Genomic DNA, 12,045 nt, shown 5'->3' on the forward strand with positions numbered 1-12,045 from the left:
GGATGGGTGTGATGAGTGTGGTTTTCTTTTTTAGTTTTATGCTGCTTATTTTCATCCGAAACCATACTGTAAAGATGAACGGTTTGTTGAAATACTCACAATTATTGTTGGCTGTTTGGTGTCATTTGAAAGATGTGATCTGCCCGCCAAAAAGCTTTGGAGAGTTGAATCGAATCCGTTGACTTCTGTTTGCTCCTTTCATTATCTTCTCAAACATTGCCGAACAACAAACAGCAAAATTCATCTTTCGGACAAAATCCTACACATTTTTTTAGTTTTAATACCATTTCTCCATTTAAAAAAATCGCACACATTCGATCACAATTTATTCATTTTTTTATTTCGATCGTCCAAGTATATTTACAGTAAGACCACGGGCTGTTTACCATTACTATGTATGCATCATGTATATCGCTTTCAAACGCTATCGATGGACTTTTCACTGATTGTTGAGAGTCTGTTACGAATTCCTTAGCTGTCTCTATTGCTAGTTATTACTATCGCTAGTTGCACTTTTCACCTTATCGCTAATTAGCCGGTAGCCCTTCCAAAAGACTCATTTGTTTGCTATTATCTGCTGCTTGTTGGTATCCTTTGTTTTGCTTGCAGCTTATACCACCAGGCACTAATTGGAATCCCAAAAACACTGTCCAGGAGCAAGCGTTTTTGTCGTCGTTTGCCATCGTGCTCGTGGAGTGTGCTTCTCCGGAAAGTCTGTTGAAGGCATATTGTTGTTGTTGTTGTTTTGCTTATTTAAATAGTTAAACTCAGAAATGTGCTGGGGAGGGTTGGGCACATTTCTGCATAAGCTCTTTTACTAATGACATGAGGCGGCAGCTCTTTCACTATTAAAATCAGCGTTACGTCGTCCCTACTAGCTTACTGCAAGTTGTAACAATTATTACGCTCACGTACACATACACACACATACACTTACTACACTAAAACACATCCATACAATTCTCGCGCACACACACACACACACACACACGCACACACACATAATCGTTTACAATCGTGTTGGAGAAGACGTTGAGGCTCGAAAAAAAATAATTAAAATACTCATTTTTATCACATTGTTTCGCCTGTTTCGCCATCCTTCTCCATGCTCCTTAGGCTTATCGCCGTGTTCCATTGCCTTTTTTATCACTACATCCTTCATCAGCTAGCGCGCAAATGCCTATTCCTATTATAATGTTTCCGTTACTGTATAAATGACGTATCTATGTTTTTGTTCCACTATTATTGCAAGCATTCGTGTGATGCATCACGTGTTTGCTGCCTATTTGTTGGGTTTTGCAATCAACGTGGCATACATTAATTCATCTCACGCTTAAAACTTAAAGCCACTGTGTTGCTTGCTCGTTTGTTTCTTCGGTCGTTTGTTGTTTCAAAGTATAAAATAAAACAAAACATAAGGTGGGCTAATACGACATAAAAAAACAATAAACAAACAAACACAAACGTACCGAACGTATCCGAAACGAAACGGCTAAACACGTGTAACAGTCGAAGGAGTATTTTTTTTTGTCAGCATTTGCTTGCACCAACAGTACAATCAGTACTGTTTCTTGACAGAGATTCTTGAGCAAAATAATTAAATAAAACGTATCAACGTTAGCGCCGAACATTGCTCCCCTTGGAGTTTGGAAATACGGACATTCTCTGCTTCATAGCTATTTGTAATCGGTTTCGGTTTTTGTTTTGTTTCGTTTGTACAGCTGAATTATTTACGTGTCGACATAATGATATCGTTATTAACCTATAGACGTGGGAGAGCTTCATTGTAAAATAACATTATCCATTATCATCGATATTGTATAAAGAAGTTTTAAAAAACATTCACTAACATTGCAGCGCGATCTGTATTGCTCGTACGCTGCGCTACTGTTGGGTCCTATTATCGCGGGCTTTTTTTGCCTTTCTTTTCCTTTACTCTGTACAGGGAATCCTTCGCTTTAATCTCTACCTGCCCTAAGCTTACTCGAAATTAATGGTCATTAATGTAATGAAAAGAATTGTTCAAATATCGTCATTATACTGTCTCTCTTCCTCCTGGCAGCTCAACTCTCGCATGTGATAAAGGGGGGACACGCCCGAGGGGATGCTGGACCACCCTGGCCGTCCCCGTTCGTATCCATTCGTGGGGATACTGTATGTTTTTTACAATTTTTTGTTTACCTTCTTATCCCCTAAACGACACGAGCTCGGCTCGCTTTTTGATTGGAACGCATAAGTTTTCGCAAGAACGAATTCGCAGTTGCAGACCGTAGACGCTAGACGCTGGGAAGGCGGGGGTGTTCGTTGAGCTGGCTCCCCCTCCCTGCCCTGCCAACCCACAACAACCGGCGCTGGAGGCACTTTCTGTGCAAAGGGGGGGGAGGTGCGTTTCATCTAATCAACGCACCAAATAAAGGACTTTGCAATGGGAGGGTTATTCTTCTGTTTTCGTGCTAGGCACACAGTCTCACTCTCGTGTCACTTTCCTCGATCAAAACTGGGCTGACTACCGTCTTCTGGTGGAGGGTGGGGTGGCACACATTTACAATTTAGAAGAAAAAAGCTGTCTTCTCACGAGCTGCTTCTCTTCGATTTCGGTTTTGGTTGGCATATTTCGTTTTTTTTTTTTTTGCATGCAGGTTACAAACACACAGACACACTCTCTCTCGGATGCTTCCCCGAGCGCTATTGGAGTGCATCAAAATGGACACTTGGGGCTCGTTTCCCTTGTTTTACGGTTTAAACGTCTTCAAGTGGCGAGTCTGTAGTTATGGGAACGGAATGGAGAAAAAAAAATAGTACGTTCGTTCGTTTAGCTTTGAAGGTTCGTTTCTCTCGGTTTGACATTAGTAGCATGCCAGCGAAAAGACAAGGCACTTGTTAATCGTATTCAGAAAGGAACATTGAAAAAAAACGTTAATCACAGACACAGATGATCACCTCTAAGCAAGAGGATTAAGACGTGTATGTGCTCGATAGAAAGAAGCTTTAGATAGAAGTAATAAATTAATAAAAGAAATTGCCCACGGAGAATGAGAAGCACATTTTGGGTTAGCAGACAGAAGATGAGGGGCCAATTATAGGGACGAAAGTCCCTTACTTCTTCACGCATTTGCCGCGTATTGTCAGTTTATAACAGAAAGCACTCTTTAAGAGCTGTAAGAGCGTATTAGAAAGGTTTAACCACAGTACATGCATGCGTATTAGGAAATCGTTAAGAAGTTGTAGTGCTAAATAGCCATTTCAAAGAGCGAGAGAGTAGTTACCTTAAACATTCCATTCCGTTCACCATAACAAAATCGCAAACAACCGGGATGATGAAATCTAACCGGAACCTTTACTGAGAACCTGACCGGCATCTAACACACGATCTGTGTCCGGATGTCTTGGAGACCGAGAGGGTTTTTGCTTTTGTGTCTGAAATGCTTTTCCCCCTAACAAATTTGGCTCAGAGCCTCGATTGTGCTTCGATTTTCAATGGTGTACTTAGAATGGATTCGTCTTTACTCTTATCCTTTTTCGTGGCGGATCTTCTCCGAGAGAGCGCTGGGTTAAAATGATCCCCACATACAATACACAGAGCTTAATATACCAACCACCAAAAGAAGTAGAAAAGAAGCGTCGCTCGAGGTTTTGTGTGTCTTTACCCCCTCTTCGTAGTGCATGGGTGGGAGGGAGAAAGAATACCTTCCTCGAGATATGGAAAAGATGGAGGGTTGTGAGCGGAAGAGTCAGACACACCGTCGCCCATCGCCAGAGCGTATGTAAGAAGGAAATGGGGTCTTCTAATAAAAAAATGGGTCACCCACCGCCGCCACCAACAACGCCATCCGGACGGGTGTAAGACGGTGTTGGTTGTTTAGTAGCACAGCAGTAAATCATATGTACGTCTTTTTCACCTTCTGCAGCGTGCCCATCCCTTTGCTGATGTCCTTCTCGAGATTTTCCGTCGAGTTTTTGCACTCCACGCTGCGGTCCTTGTAGTCAAAGTCGATATTATCCTTGCAGTTGTTCTGATGGTGCTGCTGCAGCTGCTGCACGATCGCTTGCTGCTGCGTGTGGTACTGGTTGGTCGTGTTCATCAGCAGGTTCACGTCCTTGCCGCTCGTGCGCGTCTGGGACAGCATCGAGAGGCTCTTGCCGCTTTGCCTGGAACGGGGATATAGATCACATTAATTATTGCACACTCAGTTGCATCTGCAAACGTGCCCGGTCGTACTCACCAGTGCAGCTGATTGCGGTGTTCGCATCCTCCCTGCCCTTTCTTCAGCATTAGGTGGCGCATGAAGAGACAGCCCACTCCAACGCTCACCATCACGGTCACGATGAAACCTAACAGTAGCGATATCAGGTTCGGTGTTGCCGATAGCACATTTTGCTTCACGAATGTATCTGTAATTGAGATCGGAAAATAGAACACATTAATGCCACATTGCGATTGTTGTTGACGTTGTTAAAGTTGTTGTTAATTGACCTCATTAGAACGAAACGGCAATCGAATTGCAAATTGAAAGTCTAAATCATACTAAGAAAAGCAAACAGAACGCTAAGCATACAGCTGCAGTTGTTGCAATTTTTTAAACGCTAGCTTCGTTCCACTTCTCGTACACTGTCGTGTGCTGTACAAAATAAAAACACACAAAAAACACACACCCAAACGACACGTTATGGTGTAAAATATTGAATTAAAAAAAAAGACCGTTGTAAAAAAAATAAGGGCGGACAAGTGCATGGGGTTGGTTACCTTCTGACACCGCACCGGTGGTGGTGTGGTTGGGCGTACCGTGCCGAAAGTGGGACACATCGTGCCAAAACAAAACCCACGCCCAGATCCGCACCGCGCCCAACCCAACGCAGTTTGGGGAAAGTAAAAACAGACTCAACTGTGAGCAACTGTGTGCAACACACTTAACAAAAAACGAAGTCTTTTCATTCACAAAAGAAACATATGAAATCGCACACAGTAACCGAAAAAACAGAAGTAGAAAAACATCAGTTCCTGCTTGAAGACTCCTGAATGGAATCGGTGAAAACTGCACACGAAAGCGAAAAATTTAAATGGTTAAACCACAGCGCAACAGAGCGCTCGTCAACAAAAAAAAAAACACGTTGTTACAAATTTAACACTTTTGCGCAAACCAAGACGCGCAACCAAGCCGCTTGCGACGATTAACGGGGTTGAACCGTGCCAATGGTTTGGCAACACACACAAACAGTCATTTTTAACGGCATCCCGCCCCTCGTGCCTTTTATAGAATGCGCCACTGCAAAACGGGTCGAAGTCGTTTATCAACAACGCTTGGGCTGTCATCAATCATTAGCATGCTGCTATGGCAGACTCTCCCTCTTTCTCTATCTCTCTCTGTCTCTACAAACAAAAAACTTACCCGGCTTGGGCTGGTACTGCAGCGTATTGATGATCTGGTTCGTTTGCTCGTCACCTTCCACCGACGACATCGATATCTCGTTGTCGATATCTTCCGGCCCCACCGACGACACCGTACCATGGTTCGCGTGCACGATCAGCACATTGCGCTGGTCGAACGATTTGTCCGGCTTTTCCACCGCCCCGGACCCATCCACCCGCGTGTACACATCGTTATCCTCGTACGTGTGCACCGTCGGCTCCTGATGGTCGTACTTCCTGCAAATCTCCCCGATGCGCTCCCCATCCAGCCGCTGGTAGAACTGATCGATCGGCGCCCCGGACGCATGCACCTCGTCGATCGGTTTGCAGTCCCGATTCAGGTCGTCCCACGCACAGTACGGATCCTGCAGATCCAAACACTTGCGGCACGTCTTGAAGCTGTGCTCGTTGCAGGTGTGCAGCGGCAGTGAAATGATCTTCCCGCTGCTGATCACGATCAGGGCCGCGTTCTTCTTCGAAATCGTCATCTCGTTGATCTTCGTGCCGGGCGGGAACGCTTGCGTCTCGCTGATCACCACCGTGCGCACATCGTCCGACGTGTTCGCCGACAGGATGTTCACGAACTTGATCACCTTGCCGTCGTTCGTGCCGACAAAGATCACATCGTACCGCTGGCCGTCCAGTGCCTTCACCTGCGGATCGACCGCAATCGCCGAGAGGCGATAGTACAGGCTGACGCGCGTAAAGACGGGCCGCGAGTGTACCGACGGTACCGAGCTGTCCATCAGGTTGTTCGTCTTGACGAAGTTGACCAGTGCCTTCGGAAGCGTGCGGCTATCGTCCACACACTTGCCCGGGCGCGGTTCGGGCACCGCGCTCGGCGGCACCTGCAGCCAGTTCGAGTGGATGTCGCGCTGCGCCTTGAACGGTCCCTCGAACGCTTCCATGATGTCCTCCACCGAGAAGGCACACACGGCCGATCCGCCGATGGCGTTTTCCGGCGTCGTCATAATGCCGTAGATGATCTTGTTCCGCACACCGCCGTACGTGCCGCTGATCGCGTTCGTGGTTGCCTCTGTTTAGTGGGGTAAAGAAGAGTAGGAAATTATCATTAGCCACACGTGTTCAGCAACACTTCCGGTTCATCATCATCATCGGTGTAAATACTCACGAAGCTCATCGAAGTAGAACGGATATTCGCCGGGAATGGAACAGTTTAGCCGTGCCTTCAGGAACGAGGTCCACTTGTCCTGGAACGGGTACGGTCCACCCTTATCGTTCTTGCACACCCGGCTCACCCGGGAGTAGATGGCCTTGCCGCAGTTCATGTACTCCATCGCGACCTCGCGGTAGAAAAACATCACGTACCCGTTGTACTCAATCGCGCTGACAAACGCGGGCTGGTTGAGCTGCTTGCTGTCGAACTGTTCGGTCCGCTGCGGTTCGCGATAGATCAGCGCATCCGCGCCGGAAAAGTCCGCCACCGTGGCCGAGTACAGCTGCCCATCGGTGTACACGTACGTGCTGTTATGCTGCGGATTGTACGGGCAGCGGCCCTGCGCTTCCAGCTCATTGTTATCGTACACCAGCGACCCATTGCCCGGCAGGACGTTGTAGTAGCGGCACAGCGGTTTGAACGAGTTCGTGCCGCACACCATGATGCGGTTCGCATTGATGCGCGCAAACACGCGGATGTAGTTCTGGCAGTCCTGCTCGTGCTTGCCCTTCAGCGTGCACAGCTCCCGGTGGGCGTCGGACGATGGCCAGCTGATCCGCTGGCCCGGCAGCTCCACCAGCCGATCGATCGAGATGTTGTACACCGCATTCCGGGCGCCGATCAGTATGTACTGCTCGTTCGCATCCAGCAGCTTGAAGTAATCGGTACTGTTGCCGAAAAAGGACGGCACGGTAGCATCTGAAAGAAGTAAGAAAATTTAAATTAACAAATAAAATAGATTATAAAAGCAAATAAAATAGTCCATACGCTAAGATACAACAATGGCGTCGATTTATTTGCGACAAATTGCCGGCCGTGAGCGAACAATTCAAAAGCTCCCAAGACATCAGGGAGTCACAAGATTAGGCGCGAAACAGTCGCCGCCACAGTGCGAAGTTTCGGTGGTCGAGGTTTCGGTGCGGCATCACGACCGGGTGGTTCATATGTCACTAATTTAAAACACTAAAAAATACTAACTTACGACTGCTGCAGCGATTTATCGAACAGCAATATTCAGATGAGCTTTACGAGCGTTTGTCCTCGTTCCCTTTAACACTCTCGTGCTTGCCTGGTGCATTTGGACGTAGTGCTTCAGAAGAAGATGGCCCGGTTCTGAAGACACACGCACACACCAAAGACAAAGATATGCTTGCCGAAAAGGTACGGCAACAACTCTCGATACGACAAATATTAATATTCATCGAATCAGGTTTTTTAATGGTGAAGCGTCCATCAACGATAGAAGCAAACACACACACAAGGGGAGAGGGCGGAGGTGTGTGGGTCGGGGGTTGGAATATCGCTGCCCGCCCTGTGGGTGATTAGTATTCAAAATCGCTTCTTATGGCCATCGGGTTTTCAGGTTGCGTGCCAAAAGAAATCCGACTGCGGCGACACCGCACGGTGCGAAAACGGTACAGCGGGCACAGGCGGTGCGTGTGTGTGTGTTGTGCTCCACGATGCGAAGTTGGAGTCGATTTATAGGCGTAACGAGACAGATAGTCACTGTGAGCTGTGCGATAGGCCGACCCTGTTCGGCTGACATTTAACAAACAAATCGAAGAGTTGACCTGACTGAGTCAGTCAGAGTGTGTGTGTTTGGGCAGAGGCTGAGGCATAAGAGGAGCCCTCCCAGATCTTTGGAGCAAACGTGCGTCGGAAGATGAGATATGACAGACACTTAGATACACACACTCCAAAGGGTGGACACACACTTTTTTTTTGGAGAAAATTCGCTTCCAAACAACACAAAACAAAACCGGTCGGGATGACGACAATCTAGAGCCTAACGACACACACACTCCACTCATTCGACAAACCCATCTGCATGTTTGTTGGATGTTTCTCTTACTCCCTATCGCGATCCTCGGTGTTCCCAGGCCTGTGAGGAAATCTTCACATACGATCATCACATACGGAAGGCGGAAAGGAAACAGAAAGAATGGCGCAATGTCGAATCAAATTTTACGCCAGTCAAGCTATCCACGACACGGTGGTGATGATGGTGTCTAAGCTCTGAAAGGTGAAAGTAGAAAGGCAAACCCTCCACCGGGAGAATTCCTCCGCGAGAGCTGTTTTTGGAGAACCCAGTACCTGGTGTTCCCGGCGTGTGTACGACTCGGGCTCCTCGGGCTCCACACGTCTGTAAAGCTAGGCAAGGCGGAAGAACACTCCGTGACTTCATGCCTTTCTATGTGACCCACTTCAGAGCTTTCCGGGCAGTTGATCCAGAAACGCTCATGGGGATAGGCAATTCGCTCAGCATCACGTCCCTCTTTCGCTCTCTCTCTCTCCTTAGGAGTCCTCGTGGAGTTCCCGCACCCGTTTTTAGGTCCGTTTTTTTTGTATTCTTTCTTGCTGTTCTCCACTAAGCTTCATTATCACAGCATTACATCTCCCATCACCTAATGTCTAAACAGCCAGCACTCACGTCACGGACACGCTGCTAATGAGGTCATCATAGGCAAGACACTAGGGAAAAAGACCACGATCTATGCAGTGAAGTTCTCATCAAACGCCCAAGAATTCCACCCCGGTACGGTAAGAATAGAGTGATAAAATTGCATCACACCCCATGATTGCATGATGAATAACATCGTGCGCTGGTAAGTGTATATCATTGTAGAGTTTACAACGTGATAACTCGTGGGATTATTATGCCTTTGGGAAGATCCAGCAGTCTTGCCGGCAGTTGTTGTTGCGCGTTTCAGCTGTTTGGATCATGCACATCTCCGCACGTGCGCTCGATCTCGCCTTGGAAAGGGGTCTCCACTGATCTTATCTTCCCAATAGGACGAGTGGATCCCAGAACTAACAGCTCCAGCCCCAAATGCAAGTGTTGGAGCTCCGTTTAGTTTCATCATGTGCCATGGGCACAGAAATCACAGCGAAAACGAGTGCCGATTTCCTGTTGCGATACATCACACCTTATCTTTGGCGTTGGAGTCGGAGGGCCCGCGCTTCATGCGAAATGCGTAAACCACTATCCCAACCCCTTTGGAGAGCTGTGTTTATCTTTCACACCTGTCATCCAACGGCGATGTGTCAATAGTGGAGGGCTTTCGACCCCTCGTGTAAACAGATTCAAAAGCACACAGCCACCAGCACATACATTATTGGCAATCGTAGATGCGCGCAAAGTGCGCCCAGAGGTGGCGCAAAGATCGTTCAACAAACTTGCCCGCCGAAAAAACAACACTACATGCGCGTGAGTGTGTCTCTTCTCGGGCAGATCATGCATGCCTTTACCGAAAACCCCCGTTAAGTTTAATGGTATTATGAAAGAAAGCACTGCTGCTGTGTATGAAGCGACTGTTTCCATCCGTTTCACCATCAAATAGACACCACGGCGGACGATTGGGTCACGGACTGTACGGTTGTTTGCAGATCTCACGACGATCGCTTGACTTCATTGGCGCTTCGCCGGACCTGATGGTTAGCGACGCGATGTGTGTGTGTCTATCTAGCTGCGCCACACCAGCCCCGTTTCCCGCCTTTGCTTGCCCCCGGATTTGGCCCCCTTCGGACCGATTGTTGTGCGCTGGGAAGTCGACGGCAGCCGGCAGCAGAACAGTGGCCAGGCCAAAAGTTCCCTCAGATTGCACAACCGACTGCGCACGGTTGAAGGATTGAGTCAAGTGTTTGAGACATAGAGACACACACACACATGCTGCACTCAAGACCCCAGCTGCCGTCGTGCTCCAACTACACCCGATTTACGACGCGTCCGGACCGTGCGTGACACGGGCTGATGTTTTTGCGCCCACCGCCGCCGCCGCCGCTACGCCAGCTTCCCGCGCTAAAAATCGCAGCTTTGCCAAGAAACTCGATACCCACACCCCCGGTCGTCGGTCGCGGTGCATAAGTGCGCGAGAACCAAATACTCTCCTCCGCTGCCATCCACCATCCACCACGATCGTGTAACATAAACAAATCCGTGGCGCGCAAAAACCAACCACAAAACCATTGGCGGTTCGCTTAGCGTCTTAACGAGTGTGTGTGTTTGGTCTCTTGCGGTTAATGTGTAGTACTTTTGTCCCTTCAACGTGGTGTGTTGTCAGTTGCCTCAAGTCTATGCAACATACCACAGTTGCCTTTACTGTTGTGTTACCGCCATTAACCTCCCTAAAACAAGCGCATTGATTCGCCGTTTTCCGCAATCACCTTTCACACCGACCCGGAGCTATGCTCTCTCTCTCCCTGTCCACTTAGTATTGATGTTTTGACAGATCGTTTTCGGGGTTTTTAGTTTTTTGGTTTCTATAATGGATTAACGCAGACGCCGAAACTGTCCGAAACTAATTAAAATTCAAACGCACACTCCTCCTATTTCTCAAAAAAGAAAACCGACCCCACAACACTTCCATCGGGGCTAGTCAGCAAGCGAAGAGGAGTGGGTCATGTCAAAAGAAGAAGAAGAATAAAAAAGGGAGTTTCTCCTTTCGTTGGGAGACGCCATCTACATGCCAAACGGTAACAAAAACACACCAAAAGCGTGCCACACACACACACCAAAAACCGATCCTTCCCCACGCAACACACCACGCAGAAAGGAACGAAGCAAATATTTACAAATTTTGTTTATCATGCTTTATAGTAAACAATAGAAAGCAGAGTATTTAGTGTGACAGAGGCACGCCACTACCAGCAACAGCAATATCATGGAGCTAGGGGGTAGTATCGATGCAAACGAGCCCGCGTGACGGGGCCCGAGACTGTTGACATCATTCGGTGCCACAAGAAGATTCGACTGGGCTGGGGGGACATCAATTATGGATCCACAGACACAGACACAACTGGCCGTAAGGGATGCATTCAAAAGAGAAACCACCAGGCGCGTGTGGCCAAAAGGTTCATTACCATGGACAAATAACCCGTTAACCGAAAATTGCATTACGCGCTCCCCCTGGATCGCACCCACCTCGCACCACAAATGAAACACAAATATGCACACGGTCATGGTACAAGATCGCTATTACACACGAGAAGGGAGAAGAGGTGTGCTTTCAAATTACAACAACAAAAAACGCAACACGCAAAGCACCAAAGAGAGCCAATGATTGTATTCCAACGGACGGAACTTCCGCTGCGAGGCGCGACACCAAAAAAGCGAATAAATAAAAGCGAAACAATCTCGTCGCGTGTACGCCGAAGCGTGTGATTGGAAATTGTCACGTAAGTGAAATTAGAGACTGCCCCTCGCCAGCACACTAATTGCCACACTTCTATCGACGTTTCGATCAAAGCACCTGGACCAGGAGCCTACAGTAAGGTAGTACCAGTCACGGAGTTGATGTTCTTCCGATAGCGTGTTCTGACTCACATTCAAAGCCACCCTTGAAGGAAAGTGACAACTTAAAAGCGAATAGTTCTTCCCGGTTCAAAAGAAAAAAGGTAATAAAAACTCTGAGAACTCCAATTCTCATAAAATTAAAACATTCTAATAAGTATTAAAGCTAAT

The 12,045-nt window shown here is 47.6% G+C and overlaps 1 protein-coding gene across 4 annotated transcripts in view; it reads right to left on the reverse strand.

The window, feature by feature from the left end:
* Positions 1 to 318: 318 nt before the first annotated feature.
* The window catches only part of LOC1276412 (semaphorin-1A), a 93,664-nt gene continuing 81,937 nt past the window's right edge, over positions 319 to 12,045 (reverse strand). For all 4 annotated transcript variants that reach the window (XM_061651598.1, XM_061651600.1, XM_061651599.1 and 1 more), the window contains 5 exons: positions 6,540 to 7,283; positions 5,388 to 6,443; positions 4,224 to 4,392; positions 3,900 to 4,149; positions 319 to 2,762 (listed from right to left, as the gene is read on the reverse strand). In XM_061651598.1, coding sequence (XP_061507582.1) covers positions 2,733 to 2,762; positions 3,900 to 4,149; positions 4,224 to 4,392; positions 5,388 to 6,443; positions 6,540 to 7,283 — 2,249 coding nt within the window. In that variant the 3' untranslated portion in view covers positions 319 to 2,732. The remainder of the gene's footprint in view (positions 2,763 to 3,899; positions 4,150 to 4,223; positions 4,393 to 5,387; positions 6,444 to 6,539; positions 7,284 to 12,045) is intronic.

This window comes from Anopheles gambiae, chromosome 2, assembly GCF_943734735.2.
Source record: "Anopheles gambiae chromosome 2, idAnoGambNW_F1_1, whole genome shotgun sequence".
In the NCBI taxonomy this organism is placed as follows: domain Eukaryota; kingdom Metazoa; phylum Arthropoda; class Insecta; order Diptera; family Culicidae; genus Anopheles; species Anopheles gambiae.